This window comes from Chroicocephalus ridibundus, chromosome 1 (genome assembly GCF_963924245.1).
Source record: "Chroicocephalus ridibundus chromosome 1, bChrRid1.1, whole genome shotgun sequence".
Classification (NCBI taxonomy): Eukaryota; Metazoa; Chordata; class Aves; order Charadriiformes; family Laridae; genus Chroicocephalus; species Chroicocephalus ridibundus.
In genome coordinates this window covers 35,834,614-35,854,469 of record NC_086284.1, presented here as the reverse complement: position 1 = coordinate 35,854,469, position 19,856 = coordinate 35,834,614, and the positions used below count along the sequence as shown (strand labels likewise).

General features: G+C 43.4%; 1 protein-coding gene across 6 annotated transcripts in view; it reads right to left on the bottom strand.

The window, feature by feature from the left end:
* Positions 1 to 19,856, bottom strand: part of ENOX1 (ecto-NOX disulfide-thiol exchanger 1) — a 379,879-nt gene that overhangs the window by 131,809 nt on the left and 228,214 nt on the right. For 3 of the 6 annotated variants that reach the window (XM_063334867.1, XM_063334886.1, XM_063334875.1), the window contains 2 exons: positions 10,123 to 10,257; positions 9,145 to 9,282 (listed from right to left, as the gene is read on the bottom strand). In XM_063334867.1, the coding sequence (XP_063190937.1) occupies positions 9,145 to 9,282; positions 10,123 to 10,132 (148 nt within the window). In that variant the 5' untranslated portion in view covers positions 10,133 to 10,257. The remainder of the gene's footprint in view (positions 1 to 9,144; positions 9,283 to 10,122; positions 10,258 to 19,856) is intronic. The other 3 variants (XM_063334896.1, XM_063334903.1, XM_063334912.1) reach the window with 3 other exon arrangements.

Genomic DNA, 19,856 nt, shown 5'->3' with positions numbered 1-19,856 from the left:
TTAAAGCATATTGTATGCATTAAGTTTAATTATCTCTCACCTCCGCGTCCACTAACAGAACTACTCCAGTGACCAGCTGCTTCCCATTACAGAGACATTACTCAGAGCTGGTGATGTCACGCACATCATTTGTCACCACTGGAGCACGGGAAGGTGCAGTAAATCCACTGTTTATCTGAATGAAGTCAACATTAGCAAAATATTATGTTACAAGCTCCCTCGCATGCCCGGGAATTAGGCTCGCTGAAGCCCAACTTTATTCTTCAGTGTGGACCACCAAAAGACATTTTTCCACACTGATCGCCTCTGGTGGTATTACGCAGACAGGCTCCTGCAGCGAACTGGATGTGCGTCTTTATGCACTTTGTGAGATGCAATAAGCAAAGGGCATTTGAAGGACAGGTGGCAGAAAGGAAACAAAACCACGCCTATGCCCTTCATCCCAAGGTGAAATGTAGAAAGCAAGCTTCTCTTGCTTGCTCTCCAGCAGCCAAGCTCCAAGCACCAACCTAGCCCACGCAGGCAGAGAGAGCGCCTGACTAGGGAAGAACAAAAGGTTTTATAGCCCTTGATTTGGGGTGGCTGCCTGGGGATTCATTCATATCCAAGTCTCCCCCTCCCAAGGAAGCCTTGCTTGGTGACTCCCCCAGGCGGTGCCATCTGTGCCATCCCGATCACTGCGCTCTCCTGAGAGCACTCTGCAGGGACCGAGTTAACGAGTCCTCTTGGGACGGCTGCGCCCATCTCCTGCAGGCCGCCCACACAACCTCTTAACAGCTTTGGCTTTGGGGCTTCAGGTAGCATCACCTTCACCTTTGCCACCCAGAAACCGCGACCGTGCTCAAACAGTCTGCCATTAACAAGCCTTTTTTTTCCCCACGTAAATACATAACCTTGCATTCATACCTTGCCTTTGATTAGTTAAAATGGTCAGTTTGCTCTTTCTGTTGATTTCTGTGCACAGTAACTCAGTTTTTCCATGAGCAAACTGTACACAGGGGTTACACTGGATTCCCCATGTCAGCCAAGGGACCTGGGATCCTTGGATGGGGAGTGATGTTTGAAGGGAAAGTGCTGCAAACAAGCTGTGCTCCAGCAGAAGTGAACAGTCGGTAGCAAATGGTTCCCAATAGCGTCTTGGCTTACTTAATGCAATGGGGTGCTCGTAATTACTCACGGGCTTTCTTGTCTGGAATAAATAAGCACATGGAAAATAGTGGGAATGGAGGCTTTCCAAAGTGAGATAAAAGATGGGGACAACTTTTGCGAAAATAAAATATTTCCTTATGTTACTTTACTGTAACTTCAATTAGAAACATGTCAAACAGATTTTTGGTGGTATAATTACCAACAGCCAGGAATTAAATAATTAAAAAAAAAAAAAGAAGTGCCAAAACACCCAAACAATATGGCTTGCATCATAAATTTATTCTGGTATTTTGAGACAATTAAGAAGAGTTATGCCAAATAGTAATCAGTCTGTTTTCCTAAACTGTTAACTGGCCCGGACAAAAGTATAACAACAGAGAGAGAGAGATACCGTATTCCAGGAAAAAACCCTTACCTCACATACAACACAAGCTTTGCATTTAATAATCCCCTTTATGTGCCTCTGCTCACCTCTGAGTCTTGTTTATTTGGGACATCCAGCCCCTCATACCATGCTAAAAAGCACTATTTATCTTTACGCACTGAGCAGATTTTAGTCATTATCTTCATCCTTGGCCTCAATTAAGGTCTAATATAGAGGAGGCACTTGAATGACCTAAGAGGTACACTTAACCCTGAATAGTGTATCAAAGGCACTTAGAGTTTCTGCCACGTTTCCTTTGGCCGTTGAATCTCTCTCTCCTTTCTCTGTTGTAACCTGACTGTGTTTCTTCCCAGCACTTTAATGTCCCCTGGTGTGAAGTCTCCTTGAGTAACACTCAGATGATAGAAAGTGTGATTAACTCTGCAGGCGCTTTTCAGGTCAATGAAGAAAACCTACTTGTTACACTAATATATAATACTTCTTTAGAGATGTTCCCAGCGGTTCCCACAGTACCTATTCTCTTTCACTCTTGCGGCTCTCCTGTGTATCGATACTAAAAATACATAGTTTTATCTGGGTACAAGCTTGCCTCTAATCCTTTAGAGTACGTTTTACACCTCTTTAATTATTCTGATTGGTCACTCACATCATTTAAATGGTAAATCTTTTCCTCTTGACTAAAATGCAATGTTTCCTTAGTGACGACTATATAAATAAAAGTATGAGGGAACTAGAATAAAATTAGGAAAATCATATGATTTTCTTCAGAATATGCCTTGCTACATTTCTCGTGCTCCATAGGCTGGCTTGTTAACGAAACCCAATGCATAAAGCAGGTTGGGAAGCCACAATAGCCGTAAAGATGCCTTCCGCAGATACCTTGTAACCTCCAGGGGTTTGCAAAACCTAGGGAAAACTCTGCAGATTTCATTAAGACTTTTTATACCTTCTTTTACTGCCAGATGTCAAGCCAGTCCAGCGTTCAGAACAAGGGTAAACATGCTGTACGCTACTGTGCCACCGGGCTGCTGAACTCTTCCATCCCCTGGTTGTGGTCTGCAGCTTACAGGGGTGGGGGAACACGAGTGTCCCCCACCTTTGCCAGCTGCCTGTGCTATTCTAGAGCTTACATCAGCAGCGTGCTAAGCTTTAGTCACAAATTATAGATGCTCAAGCATTTTTTTTCCTAAAAAGAAAAAAAAAATTACTATCTTCAGGTCATAATACAGGTGGCTCACTTTAAAACTTTTGTGGATAGACCCTGCATCAATTAACAGGAGCTCGGTATTAATTACAGAAAAGGAAGCTGTGTTTTGTTAGGCATGTCTTGGACGATCCAAGTTATGTCCTCGTTGGCACATTGGTTCAGTGGCTAAGCAATGAAGTGTAGAAAAAGGCAGCTTTAATAGGTAATGGGATAGCATGGGTAAAACGAAATGAGACTGCCAGATGGTTATCAGGGGCTCCAAGCCTCCAGTAATGGAGAGGCCACAGAAGAAGAACTATACACACGAGAGCTAGTGGAGTCTTCTGGCCAGATGACTTCTTAAAGTCTTCGGCACAGCTCAATGTCCAGTCTCTCTTTGGGGAACTGCTGAGTATAATCAAATATACCTTGATTTCCTACTTTATTTGATTTTTCTTCATTAACGTTACAGAAATAGTACACAACCAGAACAAAGAGGGATATGTTTACAATTTAGTCAGCATATGACGATCTGCAGTCGACAATAATTCATAAAGCATGCCTCATCTATTTTATGGTAGAAAGACACTGAAGCTTAAAGGACTTTTCCATAGCCAAGGCAGACTGGTGAGGGAATTCTTAAGTCTCAGCCCACCCTTGATTTTTCTCAAATAATCCCTACGTCTTCTCCTCTGCGTAGGAATCAGTGACCTCTTGAGATACTGGAGTGAGTAGGAGAAGGAAAAGCCACCATGCTAGTCCTCCTCCGACATGCCGATGACGTGGAAAAATGCTTGAAACTAACTGGAATCTGAATATAGTGATTGCCTTGAGTTACAATCTTCATTCTGAAGAAAGAGAGAGTCTGAATATTACTTCTCCAAAGACTTGGAGGTCTTGAGCTAATAAAATTCAGGGAGGGAAATTTAACTTCGTGTCTTAGGAATTAGGAGGCTCTAGATCGAAACTTCACAAATTTTTCTGTTGTCAAAAAGTAAGTCTGGGGTTGCAGTTTTGGGATTGCAATCACTTATTGTCAGAGGTGCTGCTTCCAAAAGTGAAGTTTTGCTGAGTTGTGACTTGATTTGAAAATGTAACATCTCGTTTGGGGAACCCTGTTCCATATATTAACGACCAAGAGGACGGCCCACCAGAGGGAGAAGCACTTCAGCGCTGATTTGCCTTGTACATCTCTCCCTGTGAAGTATCTGATACTCAGCACTGTCAAAAGCACAATCCTGAGCGAGGTGACCTGATTGGAACTGACAGCTCCTATGTTCCACTGAAATCAGGTCAAAAGACAAGTGTGTGGGGAAAGCAAAGACAAATGGAAAAACAGAAAGGTTGATGTTAAGTGTCTAATATTTCATAACCTCCAGTGTCTAAAAAATACACGCCTGAGGCCACAAAAACGGTGTATGTTTTTTCTATACCTTTTGGTAAGCAATATGTTAGGCTTCAAAGCTTTCTAGTCTCTTGATTTCACTAGGATTTTGTACAAGTGGTCAAAGTCTAACTTCAACAAAAATAAGACTGGAGACCACTGAAAATTTTAGTATCATGAAGCTGTGGCATGTTGGCCAGACACACATGGAAAAGTGTGCCTTAATAATTATCCTGTAAATAAGTAGAAGGCATCAGTTTTCAGGCATACCCTTGACTTTTAGGCAGATCTATAACTTTCATCTTGGATGTCTGCTCTTGTGGTTTGTTATTTTTCTCTGTAAGAGCACAGATATGTGGCACAGGGCACAAGCTTAACTAAGTCTAAAGGAATTACCGCTTATGTACCACTCTTCACGTTCATTTGTACTGGGGAACTTTTTGACATATACCATTTTTGACTAACAAATGTTTAGGTCATCTAAGTCATTCTGGAGGAAGGCATCTCAAAATGGCTTCATGTTTTTCAAGGCAAGGGTTCATTAGTGAAAGAACAACTCAACCGAACCGGAGAAGTAAATAATTTTCCTGGCAGGATGTCTTCCTTTAGAAAACAGGTGACCTCATGCCATTTGCTGAAACAAATGCAAGCACAAGAACACTACATTCAGCAATGCCAGAATTGTCTTTAAAAAGTACCACTGCAAAAGCAAAAGAAAACATTCTCAGCTGGCCTGAGGTCACAGAGTTTTTCTGCTAGGCCTAAAATGTAACAAAACAGCAGGCTTGAATGTACTTGAAAGGTGTGCTTGAATCACAGTTGCCGAGTGCACAAAGAGGAGTCAGATCTCAAAAAGGTGAAGTACAAACTATCCTTCCCCTCTCACCTGACCGTTTTCCTCAAAGTCTCAAAGCGTAGAAACATCAATTTCAAGGCCTGGATAATTCAAAAGCAGTTTAGCAGATTTTTCTCCAACCTTTCCAGAATTTTTTTTTTTCCTCTGGGCTGAGACCAACCGTGAGAAATTCCGTGAGAAATTTCAGCCCAAAAAGGCAATTTTTTGGAAAAAATCATAACCTGCTGAAAGGGGAGGTTTAGAATGAAAGTGCTTTTCAGCCATAACTATTCCACATCAATCTTTAACACTTTAACTAATGCATTATTAAACTACAGTTTATTGTATGAATTATGTATATATAATGTATAAATGCATAGATTACAGTGTATGTAATGCAGTAGACAAATATTATGGAAAAAGGTAAGCTTTCTGATTAACAGTAAGTGTAAGCAAAATATATGTAGAACCAGAAGAGATATTATACAACTATTAACAAGAATCCATCTTTACAAATGAAAAGCTCTGACATTTGCCCAGATCAAAAATCCAATTTTACAGCACTGGGAGATAAGGAATTAAATAGAGTGCAGATATCATCTAAACTGGTATTAAAAGGTTAGCGGTCCTTAAAATTGATTAGTTACCAAGACCAGACAGCCTGCATCCCAGGCGGTGAGAATAGTATTGGCCAGATGTTGCGGAAGCTTTAGTTGTGATTTTAACAAACTCTCCGGCTAGGCAAGAGCTTCACAGATTGCAAAGTGGGGACCATAACTCTGTTACAAGGCAGGCATCCCAGCATGTTACACAGCAGCCAAGTTAACAACAGTTGCGAAAAAAAAAGCCATCAAAAACCTTTAAGAAGACTTAGTAGATCATACGGGCTCCGTGCCTAAGGGGAAAAAAAAAAACCCACCTGGCAATTTAGGAATTAGGAACCGATTGCCTTGGGGAAGGAAAGGCTGTGAATGGATAAGTCCTTTGAAAACTGGAAGATCAGGGAACTAAGAGATATGTCAGGATACAGATGAGTACCATACACCGAATTTCAAACTATGGCAGGTTATGTAAAGATATCCAGGAAAGATCACTCTCTCTCCAAGATTAATCTAAACTACTTACTGCTCTCCTAGCTGTCATCAAGGCAGGAAAAAAAAGAGCAGGATAAATTTTTAAAGGCAGACAAAAACTTAGCGCTGGGACATGAGCGTGTCATTTTCGTCTCCGAGAAATGTCACAGATGACAGTAGCAAAGGCAATATGTGACTGCTGACAAAGATAAGTTCATTACTAGGATTAATAGCAAAAAAAAAATGAAAAAAGTCAGAAAGGGCTAAGGTCTAGTTAGATATTTGGTTGAACACGGCGATGCAAACTCTCACTGAATGCAGATATTGTAAATGTATTATAGCAAATAAGTCTATAAGTCTTTTCATGGTAAATTGTGGTTTTGCCATTATGGATTTGCTGTGAAGAAAATGTGTCAAAAACTTACGAATCTTAAGGAAATATAATGAGGTGTCAAAGCACCCATTTACCTTGAAAATGCAAGACAGTCTCAAACAAAGGAAAGCAAAAGGAAAGAAAAGAAGTTATTCTGCACCCGTAGAGAAATCAGGCAGCACTTCAGTAATTAATATTTATTACTTGTGGCACCTTTCATACATTGAAAATGCTGAACAAATACCAGCTGACCTGTACAACACTCCTACAATACGTGATACACATAATTATGGAAATTATAGTAGGGAGCTGGCAATGAAATAAAGTCCTGGAGATCCTCCCTTGTGGGGAAAAGCATTGCACATGAGATGAGGCCGCCATGTAGGGACCACATAGCACACCTGAGGACACAGTTTACACCGAAACTGGAGAGACAGCAGAAGAGGGGAAGACAAAAAGGTGGGCAAACCTCCACGGGATATGCATCCGAGATGCTTATAAATGAAGGCAGCAGAAGAGGATTTTGATATGTGGCTATTTTCAGGTTTGGAGATAATCACATTCAAGTTGAGCGCGGCACCTGCAGGCAAAGCCCCACCAGAAAATGGAAAAAGCTGGCTCCCCACTAGCATGTAGAATCATAAAATGTCCTGAGTTGGAAGGGACCCACGGTCATCACTGAGTCCAACTCCTGACTCCACACAGGACAAGTTAAACCATATATTGAAGAGCATTGTCCAAACGTCTCTTGAACACCAACAGGCTTTGGGCCATGACCACTTCCCTGAGGAGCTTGTTCCAGCGCTTGACCACTCCCACAAGTGAAGAACTTTTCCCTAATAACCAATCTGAACGTCCCCTGATACAGCTTTAAGCCATTCCCTCGCGTCCTATCACCGGACACCAGAGAGAAGAGATCAGCACCGCCGTCTCCACTCACCCTCATGAGGAAGCTGTAGACAGCAACGTCTACATTCAGCATTCATTCATTCGTCTCTAATCTGAACAAACCTAGCATCCTCAGTTGCTCCTCTTAAGTCTTGCTCTCTAGTCCTTTCACCATCTTTGTTGCCTCCCCTTGGACACACTCTAATATTTTTGTTCCTTCTTACCGCACACTGCGCTCAATGTGAGGCTGCACCAACGCTGAGCAAAGTGGGACAATCACTCCTTTTGCCTGGTTAACTACACTGTCCTTAACGCACCCCAGGTTGGCCCTTTTGTCCGCCAGGGCACACTGTTGACTCATATTGAGCTTCCCGTCAACCAAAAACCCCAGATCCCTTTCTGCAGGGCTGCGCTCCAGCCTCTTGTCCCCTAATCCACACGTACATCCAGGATTACACTGTCCCATTTGCAGAATCCGGCATTTGTCCTGGTTAAACATCATACAGCTGGTGATTGCCCAGTGCTCTGATCTATCCAGATGTCTGCATTAGGCCTCTCTGCCCTCAAGAGAATCAATGGCTCCTCCTAATTTAGCATCATCAGCAAACTTAGTGTGGACTCAACTCCTGCATCCAAGTCATTGATAACAACATTGAATAGAGCAGCCTCCCCAGGAGCGGATGGCTTTGCTTGTTTCTTTTAATTGGGAGCATGGGGTTAAAGCCAGAGACCAAGAATCAGTTCACGGCCTCCACCAGCTAAAATCTCTGCTTGAGACTGATTCATTATAAATCAGCTTTCTTGCAGCTTAGTTCACCCGCCTGTAAAACAGGTCGTTCAGAGCCAGACCGTCAGCTGTGAACTGGCACAGCTCCACTCAGTTCCCAGTCTCAGAAGGGGACATATTTGGCCAAAATTAAGTGTCACACATCCCTGGTGAGGCAGGCAGAATGATTTACATCATGACCTGGCTCAGCGCATCCATGTCTACGTGGATGGGCGCGGACGTGGCAGGATGCTGCTCTCATCCAGATGTTGCACAGCTCTTAAGCTGAAGTGGCAATGCAGCTTCCAGAGGGGATCTGTCATACGCCTTGCATGCGGCTTGTGTCTAAAGGGCACCCACCCATATAAAAATAATTTTTCTCTACCTCACAGAAGCAATGAAGTTTTCTTAATCCCAACTAATCAGGCCTCTACTGTTGACAATGAAGTCCGATACGTTCAGGTTTGTCTGTGAAACACTGCTAGTTTTAAAATACTATTTTTATTACTGTTAGAATAAGCGATCCCCTGCAAAGCTCTCCCAAACTGTGTTTGGGAGGTGAATGAACAGAATCAAATGGGAACAACCTCTTGAAATTCAATTTATGGAATCAGGCAGAAAGTAAATAAGCACACACCTGATAGGAAAGCTTCACTTCGCTAATATCAACTAAGCATATTAAGTGAATGGGCTTCATAATTTTCTGCCCAATTAAACATAACTTCAAATTCTTTCTCCGGTCAAGAGTTCCCAGGCCAGGGTATTCCTTGGCAGAACCTCAAGACATCCTGCTTGAACAGAGAAACAGAAACAAACGTTTCTCTTATGTGACCTGCCTCTGGTCTTGACCCAGCATAAGGATCGAGGTTTCTGTTGTTTAATTTCCCAAAAGAGTTTTGGCTTTTCCACAAGGTTAAAATATAATATGGATTATATGCCTACTACAAGAAGAGACTAATACACAGTATGCAATATTAATCATAGGTGATGTTTTCAGAATATAAAAATATAATATACTTGGAAATCATTGCAGATATTTTTAAAAGGACCCGAAGAATTCATCTTAAAGAGATCAAGAGATCGCTTTAAAACAGAAAAATCTTACCTGTCACAAGCTGTTGTCCAGCTAGTCCTACTGGAACCATCCCAAGGTTATTCATAGCTGTGGCCCAAGCCGTCGGATCAGTGACTGACATGTTAAGTTGTGTAGTATCTATAGCTATACTTCCCAAACCATCAGCTGCTGCAAGAAAAGAAACGCACTGTAAGCAAAAAAGAAGAAAACGCACCAGGATTTTTAACCCAAACCTGCAGCGAAAATGAGATATCGCAACCAGTGCTTATTTGGTTGTGGGTTTTTTGTTTCTTAATTATGCGTCACCTTTTAGACCATTGACAGTAGTGCTTGGTATTGCATAGGAAAACGTGAAGACGCTGCAAATATTCAACAGACATCAAATGAAACAAGAGTGGTTCAGGCTGGTTATATAGAAAATGTTTTCACCACGAGGACAGTGAAGCAGTGGAACAGGCTTCAAGACTCAACTTGATAAAGCCCCGAGCAACTGGTCTGACCCTATGGCTGGCCTTGCTTTTAGCAGGAGGTTGGACTGGAGACCTCCTGAGGCCCCTCCCAACCTGAATGAATCCTCCTGCCACCCTCTGGTATAATTTAATTATATATAATATCCGGCAACTTGTCAGAAAGCTGTGAGAACCGAACACCCTCCAACGAAAGACCTGTGTGCAATTTTTTTTTATTTAAAAGATTTAAGAATACATCTGCCCCTAACTAAAAAGAGGTCAAACCAAATAAATTCACTATGAGAAATATAAAGTTTTATTCCAAATACAAAAGACAACTATCATCGACATAGTCAAAACAAGCTGAGCCCAGGTACGGATTTTCCTGGGTTGGGGAAGGAAGAGTGGATCAGATAGCTAAGGGATGGTACCTTTCTGACACTGAACCTCCAAACACAGGGTGTGATCACACATTTGTGTTTCGCCCCTTCCCGGTGACAGCTGAAATCAGCTCTTTCCTGCTATTTTTTTATGACCTTTGCAGGCCCAAGATATTTACCGGCAGCCATTGCTTTTCCCCAGTTCCTTTTGCTCCTGTTAGATTTCTTCAGCTAGGAACAATTAACTACTGTATTAGCAGCATCTTGAGATGGGATATCACCGAACGCAGGGCCCGCACACAGCTCATTAGGCTCTGAAAGAGAAAAGACGAAATGAGCTACCAAGTGCCGCAGTCGGAACGTGGTTGCGAAACAGCAGACCGCTTTGGGAATCCGCTCGACGCTCCAGCCCACTCCCTTTGGATCACCAGCCCCAGCCTCCTTGCACGCTTTTAGCGTCCGCTGTAGAAGCGTTTCAGCGAATGCTCGTCCTTCCCTGCTGAACAAACAGTGCCACGTATGAACCTGTCAGGCCACTGAAAAGCCCTTCACAAATTAGGTCTTATCAGTAGCTACACAGCCTCCTTGGCATGGAGGCATCAGCTGAAAGAACATATTAAGGGATGAATATGATTATTTTTTTTTTCCTTTTTAAACTGTTAACAATTAACTGATGTTGCAAGTTTCAAGGAAACAGTCTCCTGTTCTGAGATGAAAGGAGAAAAAGTTACCTCGCGATGGCTTACAGAATGGAGCCCGCGGAGACGGGGAGAAGTAATAAAACCTAACAAAGCCGAGGGTGGTGCCTGCTCCTTAACTAACACCGTAACTTTGGCTCACAAAGGTGAGTTAGCTGCAAGCAAAGGTGGAGCATCTGCCTCCAGCTAAACCACATTGCTTTCACCAGGTATCTACCAGACCATGAATTTTACATAAGGGGAACACCTTGCTGTTGTTGTTGTTTGCGAATCTCCCCACGTCAGCGCATGGGAGGCTGAGTGAGGGAAGGGGTGCGAGGTGTGACCAAAGGCTGTGAGCTCCCAGAGCTCCCAGCAGAGGGAGAAAACACTGGGGTGAGGACGATCACAGATATATGTCCATGTTAGTCTTTGTGCCTTGGTTACAAGGGACCGTGGGCGAAGGGGGGCTGCATTATTTTTTTGACTGGCCAGCAGCAGCACGAGGGGTCTTTGGAACTAGCGGCCAACAACCGACCAAGTGCTCGAGGAGGTCATTAACGCTGTGCAGGTGCGCGTGGGTGACTTGTTCAGCCCTAAGGTACTTGGTGCTGTCTTTAAAAAAGTACTTGGAAGACCTTAATTAAGAGGTCTGCAAACCCTAAGAATTCATCTTTGGAAAAGACACAATTAACGTGATTACACTATATTTTAGCTTAGTACCTCCCACGTTTTTCTTTTTTCATATGGTGCGCATCAAGTACAAGATAGAAGGTTTTATATTATAGTTCCCTGACACCGTACAGATCACCTCATAGGAACATGACCACATCGATAGCTGTGAAAGTGGAGGAAGAGTCAGGATCAGACAACGCGGTACATTTTTTAGCATGTTATAATTTTCAAATAACAAATATACTAGGCTAAAAAGCAGTTTGTTCAAATCTACGGTGGGTCTATTTAAAAGTCAATATTTATCAACTCTTAATATTTGAATTTGCAATTCCAGTTCTTATTTGATCTCCACTATTCATCATACACAACATAAAATAATTTTATGATAAAATCGGCTTTTAAATAACATCTGTAAACACCAAACAAACATTGAACGGAAGTCCTCCGCAGGGAATGTGACTAACATAAGGCAAGCCACCTGAATTTATGTCAAGTTTTTAAAAACTGGGTGTCTCCTGTTCAGCTCCTTAAACTTGTACTTAGCTCTTTCCACTCAAGCTATAAACTTCTGACCACAAACATCTATTTCAAGGTTAGAGCCGGCTGAATTATTCCTTGTCAGTAAGTTATTTCCCACCCAGTACAGCCCCCCTCGCTCTTTATGAATCACTCCCAAATCAAATCGTGATTTACAAATATATGCTAAATAGCCCAGATGAGAGTGGCACAGTTCTTCCCGTGGCCGGCAGCCTTGTTGCCTTGATGTAGGAAGGCGCGTCTGAAAACCAACAGCAATGAAATGCCTTTTCACACCTTGCTGCGTGCTAGTTGTGTGTCCCTGTAAGGCATCGTCTAGGCTAAGAGAGAGGGGGGAGGTGCTGCCCCACAGTTTTGGAGGGTGACCTGAAAAAGTACGGGGTAAGGGGCAGAAAATGGGTGTCGGACTCTCTCTGCCACCCTCTCTCTCCCTGTTTTACCGTCTTGCGAAGCGTGCGCTGGGTGACAGAAAGAGGTCTGCTGCTGAACTCTACACTCTCTCGCCCCCAAACCCACACTGCAGCTCTACCAGCTCTGCCAGAAATGGAAACCAGTCTATAAAGAATCAAACACTGGGCTACACAAATGCACCTCAGCCTATTGGGGATTAATAGGTGACTTTTTTGGGGTTTGCCTTCTACCAGGTTGTCCACGTACCTCAAATTTTGGTATAATTCCATGAACTAGCCGCAAGTATTTATTAAAGTCCTTGCAGAGGAGGGAGAACAAAACCTCATGAACATGAAATAAGGCAGAATCGGTGGGTTAATTGGTGAAACTCCTGTCGTACTATGCCTCCAGCACTGCCCGGAGGGCCACGAAGTCTTTGCTTGAAACATAGCCTCGTAGCCCACGCTGGCTCTGGGCAGCTTTGCTTTCTCTCTGGCCATCAAGTCCACTGTTTTATCAGGAGGACCTGGACGCAGTGCAGGCTCAACCAGAGGAAAAACCACAAATGAGCACGTGAGGAGCCTGAAGTGGAATTAGTCCTATCTAACCAAGAACTGCTGCAGGCTGTTTTGTCAGTGGAAGAGAGCTGCATAACAAGCATAAATGCACCTATGAACACTGAATAATTTGCAGCAAGCTGCAGGCAGAACTAACGCGACATCCTGAAGGACACAGCTTGTAGAAAGTAGCTCTCTCAAAAAGCAAAATACTAATTGCGAGCATCCCACGTACCGACAACTCACCAGTTACATGAACACAGAGCAACATAATATGGCTAAAATAATCTCACAGGCATTTCGCACCTGATTTAGACTCAACCATCAGCTTTGGTTTAAAAATTTTCGAAAATTCGGATGGGGGAAGGTTTCATTAATGCTTAAAGTGAAAACAGCTTGGGGCAAATTTCAGTGTTTCTTTGTACAGCTCAGACGCTGCACTGTTATACCCTTCATGACACTGGAAAGAAAACAAGACAGGGAAACACAGACCCGCTCACTAGGTCATATAAAAAGCAAAGTGCTGTGTATAATGAGAAATACATCTACCGGTAAAGATACTTGCAGGCAAGGAAGCGTAAGCTTATGCAGGGATCCTGTGTATCCTGAGCGGACGTTAATCAACACCATTTCACTGACACCACACCTTTAGAAAGCATTCCTGATTTGTAACTCATCAGTACTCCTCTGGGCCCTAATGACCTGAAGATATATGTAAAAGAAATCTGTGTTTATAAACACTTGTGCATGGGAGTAGCTTTACTCCAGGGGAGTAACTTCAGAAGCAAATGAAGCCATAATCCTGATTTAGGGGAGGAAAATGTGCAAAGTCTTCTGGGCACTGCTCTTCCTTTTCGTTTGGGAGGGGCAGGGATGTTAATAAAAACTTCCTTATTTGAGAGCTTCTGATTAACAAAATTTTAATGCCAAACACTTCGTAAAGCGCTTCCATCTTATGCGTTTTGTGGTCTCTCTTTTCGCAGACACGCTGCAAGTACCAGTCCTTGGATGGTGGATTGTGGGAGACATTTAGAGTTCCCTCAGACAGGTTGTCAGGAAGATAAAGCACCCTCAAGTCCATACCAATGAGCACTTCTCAGTCATAGCAGATTGTACTTAGTACGCATATTTTATACCAAGCAATTAAATGCAGTTACCCAAATGAATACAGAAGTCGGTTATATATTGTGCATCAATTATCACCGGCAATGAATGCCAGGAGACAAAGAAATTAACACAACATAAAACTAATTCAATAACACAGCAGATTGCTAAGTTAAAATCCTACCCTTTAGATATCCGTAACACCACAGACAATGAATTACGACACGGAGCCAAGTTGATTAAATGCACCACAGTAACGAGGCTCTGCGGAGTGCCCGGGTCAGCGGCCAGCCCCAGGATGCAAAGAGGAGGTTCTCTGCCCAACTCTGACACCGACCTATGGGTGACCTTCAGTCATTTCGCTTCTTTGTCTAATTTTAGTGAACACTAAATCCTTCAAGGAAAAGACTGGTGCCATCAACCTGTTGAAACCTGGGACTACGCGTCGCAAAGACATTGCATGTTACTGGTGCCGGTTCTCGAGACACCGCAGATGGGAAGGAGCGATGTGGTATTCTGTGAACTGTTACATGTAGGCAAGTTTTCCAGTTCTTAAAAGACCGGCATGTGTGAAGTGTTTGTTACTGTTCGGTGTGATTCATAGGACAGCGGTCATTAGGTTGGTCACACTCCACCTGACCTGCCAAAGTACAGGTCATTTACCAGGCTAGCTCCAGCTGTCTTCTAAAATACATCAAGCATTTTGTACTGGTTCTTTCCAGTGTTTCTATTTCTCCAGCTGCCGACAGGACTCCCAATAAAAAAGGAAGAAAAAGAAAGAAAACATAGGCACGGATTTTCTCTCAGTCACCATCCATTTCTTCCTGACCATCTTAGGACAAAGAGGAAAGCTGAGAGTAGCAACAATGGACATGACACTTTTGTACTGCTGCCATCCTACCTGGAGAACATGAAAAAAAAGAACATCTCCAATGTGACTCTAAATATGGCTTTTGTTAATAATATTGCATGTGCAGTGTTTCAAGAAGAGTCATTGTTTCATATTTTTTGCATGTGAAGTGGTATATTAACATCTAGAAAACTTCACCTGAATTCTGAAATTCAAAAGGAATTGAAGGAGAACACACATTTCACAGAATGGCAGGGGTTGGAAGGGACCTCTGGAGATCATCTAGTCCAAGCCCCCCTGCCAGAGCAGGGTCGCCTAGAGCAAGTTGCACAGGAACGCGTCCAGGCGGGTTTGGAATGCCTCCAGAGACGGAGACTCCACCACCTCTCTGGGCAGCCTGTTCTAGTGCTCTGCCACCCTCAAAGTAAGTTTTTCCTCATGTTGAGATGGAATTTCCTGTGTTCCAGCTTGTGCCCGTTGCCCCTTGTCCTGTCGCCAGGCACCGCTGAAATGAGTCTGGCCCCATCCTCTTGACACCCGCCCTTTAGATATTGATAAGCATTGATGAGGTCCCCTCTCAGTCTTCTCTTCTCCGGGCTGAACAGACCCAGGTCTCTCAGCCTTTCCTCCTAAGAGAGGTGCTCCAGTCCCATACTCTATTTCTTGCAACAATTTGCAAAAAGACATTTACTAATTCAGTTAAAAAATAAATTAGGTACCAGAGCATTTGTTTTAAAGTGTCTTGTTTTCTGGGATGGGCCCTAACTTAGGCATCTAATGTATGCTTCAGCCCTTCGCAGCTCTACTGAAGAGAGGCCAGCTGTTTCCCAGGGTCTCCAGAGAGTCACCCTGTTTACCTGGTTTTGTCTGTCACGTCTCCTTCTTACAGGAGGCCTTGGCAAGGAAAGATTGATTCTGCAGGAACTGGCATTTTCTTTAAGAAAACAGCTTCATTAAGTGCAAGCCAGTGAAGATAAGCAGGGTCCGACCCTTAGAGCCTAAATGGGAGCTCTGGTTGTGTGTTCACTTGCATAATTCTTCTGATTGTTTTGTCTTATGAATGAATTATAAGACCTTTGCTCATTCTAGATTATGCCATTAAAAAACTACATCGTCACCTTGTAAACTCATAAAACGTATGCTGCAGCATTAAGAGATTTAACTTTTCGCTACGTACGCTGAATGTGTAGGGTTTTGCATAGTTACAAAGGATCCTTTCTACCAATTTTCACTGAAAAATGGTTAACAAGTAAATCACGGCCATACTGATAGGACTAAGACAACTCAGAGAAAAATCACAATGTATTTACAGTTTCCCTCTATATTTAACAAAGAAAATTTACACAAAACACATTTTCTGGAAGAACTGCTCATTTGAGATGCTGCATTACTTAAATCCTCTGCCCCAGCACTTCTTGAAGATAACACATGGTACGCACAAAGGCCAGATTTCCCTTGGAAAGCAGAACACTGGAAGATTTCAACAGTGGGAAAAAAAAATAAAACAAAAAAACAAAGGTCTTCAAGATAAACAGGTGTTCTCTCGCGATGCTCCTTGAAAGGTCACCCGGTAATATTTCATGCTAAATCCCGAGCTTCACTGGCATCTCAGAGCAAAGTCTTAACAGGTTACAAACGCCGTTTTTCTTTTGTGTGTGTTTTAGCAGCTGCAGTCTGAATATGCTGAAGTCTATAAATAACAGAATCTGGAGGCACATTAAGCAAAGCATTATGGAAGTCCAGCTCAGTGATTGAAAACACATATGCAGTTCCAAAATCATCTGGAAGGGGAAAAAAAAAAAAAAAACAACTTTGCAGGCTAGCAATGCAGCACAGCCTTGATAAAAACAGGTCTGATTATTCCTTGAGCAGAAAACGCTGTTGTGAATTGATGATTGCATCTCGGTTTTCACCCTGTCGAGACGACTTGCGATTGTGAACCGCTTGCTTCCCATTTAAGAGGCCAGTGGCTTACTGACTAAATTAGACCAACCTTCCCTTTAAATGTCTGCATTTTTAAGAATTTACATTTCACAACAAAAAAAACAATTATTCTGAAATCTTTAATTATTTACAGCAGCATTTTAATAGTAGGCCTTGTATCACACTGTTTTCTACTAAAGGCCACCGACCACTTTAGAAACATGACGTCCCACACCTCTGTACGTCAGACAACAGAGAAAGCACCCAAAGCAGGTCTTGAGCAAAGACACTACAGCAACTTCACTGGAAGGCTGAATACTGCAATGAGAGGTGCTGGAATGCCTCCTTGATGCCATAAAGCACCCGGGCCAGTCATTATAGGTGGGCTATGCATGCTATTTCTTATCTTATCTGGGCTTGAGGGAACACATACCTCAAGACCTGGACAGGCTGGAGAGTTGGGCAAAGAGGAACCTTATGAAATTCAACAAGGGCAAGTGTAGGGTGCTGCACCTGGGGAGGAATAACCCCATGCACCAGTACAGGTTGGGGGCTGACCTGCTGGAGAGCAGCTCAGTGGAAAGAGACCTGGGAGTCCTGGTGGACAACAGGATGACCATGAGCCAGCAATGTGCCCTTGTGGCCAAGAAGGCCAATGGCATCCTGGGGTGCATCAAGAAGAGTGTGGCCAGCAGGTGGAGGGAGTTCATCCTCCCCCTCTACTCTGCCTTCGTGAGGCCGCACCTGGAGTACTGTGTCCAGTTCTGGGCTCCCCGGTTCAAGAAGGACAGGGAACTGCTGGAGAGGGTGCAGCAGAGGGCTACAAAGATGATTAGGGGACTCGAACACCTCTCTTATGAAGAAAGACTGAGGGATTTGGGTCTCTTCAATCTGGAAAAAAGACGGCTGAGGGGGGATCTTATCAACACTTGTAAATACTTAAAGGGTGGGTGTCAGGAGGATGGGGCCAGGCTCTTTTCAGTGGTGTCTGGGGACAGGACAAGAGGTAACGGGGACAGGACAAGAGGTAATGGGCACAAACTTGAGCATAAGAAGTTCCACCTAAACATGAGGAGGAACTTCTTGACTTTGAGGGTGGCAGAGCACTGGAGAAGGCTGCCCAGAGAGGTGGTGGAGTCTCCGTCTCTGGAGACATTCCAAACCCGCCTGGATGCGTTCCTGTGCAACCTGCTCTAGGTGACCCTGCTCTGGCAGGGGGGCTTGGACTAGATGATCTCCAGAGGTCCCTTCCAACCCTATGATTCTATGATTCTACAATTCTATTATATATAAATGCACCGCACCTATCAAATACCTTCTCCCACTCTACCATACAATGTCCTCACCTCACATTTACTAGAGATACTTCAGGCAGCTGCAGTACAAAGGGTTGTTTGGTTGGGATTTTTTAAAGAAAAACAGATGAAGCAAAAAAAAAAAAATAAAGACCAAAGCAAGCTGGGACACACTTCCAGAAAGAGCATTTTAGCTTCCTGGCTAACCTAAAGTGAAATCACTCCCATGCCACCTCCTGAAAAAACGATCAGCTTGATGGGTAAGCCCTGCCGTGGCAGAGCCCCAGGGACAGTATCACACAGTCCATCAGGGGCAGGGGAGCCTCGTTATTGAATTTCCAAATGAATGCAGACTGGTCTCTCCTAGCCCCACAAGACCAGGACACAGCTGAGTTTCACACGGCAACATTATGGAAAATCTATTTTAAGTAACTTTTTAGAACTTTCTAAAATGCATTCATTATCATTTTTCTTCTCCTTCGAAGCCCGTATAATTGAACTCCTGGAGTTAAAGCAGCCTGTCTTTTCAGGCAGAGATTCATGGGGAAAAAAAAATCCTTGTCAATCAAGCTATTTTCATATTTTTAAAATACACTTTTATCATTGGACCAAATTGTGACAAGAGGTGACATCTAAGTGTCCTTGGTTAAGTGCCTGGGTTATCTGCAGAGCACTTTCTTGCAGAGTACTGAAGCGATCTAAAGTCATATTGATCAAAATTTTATGCAAGACCATCAAGTATTCTCTCAGTGACGGCTGCTAAGTGAAACTCTGGAAAACAGGTTTAGGCTTGTTTTCTTTGTTTTAATTCAAGGTTTCTGCTGATAAATTGTTCTTAAGAGAAAACCTCACTATCTCTTCTATCAACTTACATCACTCCTCACCCTGAAAGCTGCCATCCTCTCTTAGCACATCACACTCGGGATCTTTTCTCCAGCTACAAGCTTGAAATTGGTAGTGTGCTCCCCGGTCTCATTTATCTTGTATTCCTTCCATTCCTCTTCTTCTCCATTTACCTCACAGTACTCTTTCTTACTTTTCTTTGTATTATTTTTGTTTCCATGCACTGACTCCACGCTTCCCCTTACAACGCAGGCGCATTTCTTGCATTAGTCTGCCATGGGCAATCCCCTCATACAAATACCTCTTCACGGCCAGGACAGTATTGTCTGTTATACTGTGCTGTTTTATTAGGGAAGGGAGGGGATTGTCGTGGTTTAACCACAGCTGGCAGCTAGAACCATGCAGCCGCTCATGCACTCCCCCCAGTTTGGATGGGGGAGAGAATCGGAAGAGTAAAAGTGATAAAAAAACTTGCGGGTTGAGATAAAGACCGTTTAATAGATAGAGCAAAAGCTGTGCATGCAAGCAGAATAAAACCAGAAATTCATTCACTGCTTCTCATCGTCAGGCAGGTGTTCAGCCATCTCCAGGAAAGCCAGGCTCCGTCATGCATAATGGTTACTTGGGAAGGCAAATGCCAGCACTCTGAATGTCTGCCCCTTCCTCCTTCTTCCCTGGCTTTATACACTGAGCGTGACATCACATGGTATGGAATATCCCTTTGGTCAGTGGGGGTCAGCCGTCCCAGCTGTGTCCCCTCTCAACTTCTTGTGCCCTCCCAGCCAGTTCACTGGCAGGGTGGTGTGAGGAGCAGAAAAGGCCTTGAGCTCTTAGCAACAACTAAAAACACTAGTCTGCTATTAAAAGTATTTCTCATCCCAAATCCAAAACACAGCACTATACCAGCTGCTAATAAAAAAGTTAACTCTATCCCAACTGAAACCACAACAGGGATTCATCTCACCTAGCTTCAGCTAACGCAGGCATCGGTGCCTGAGCTCTTCTGCTGCCCTGGTCGCCAATGGGGAGAACCATATACTTCTGACAGCCTGTTTCAGACAC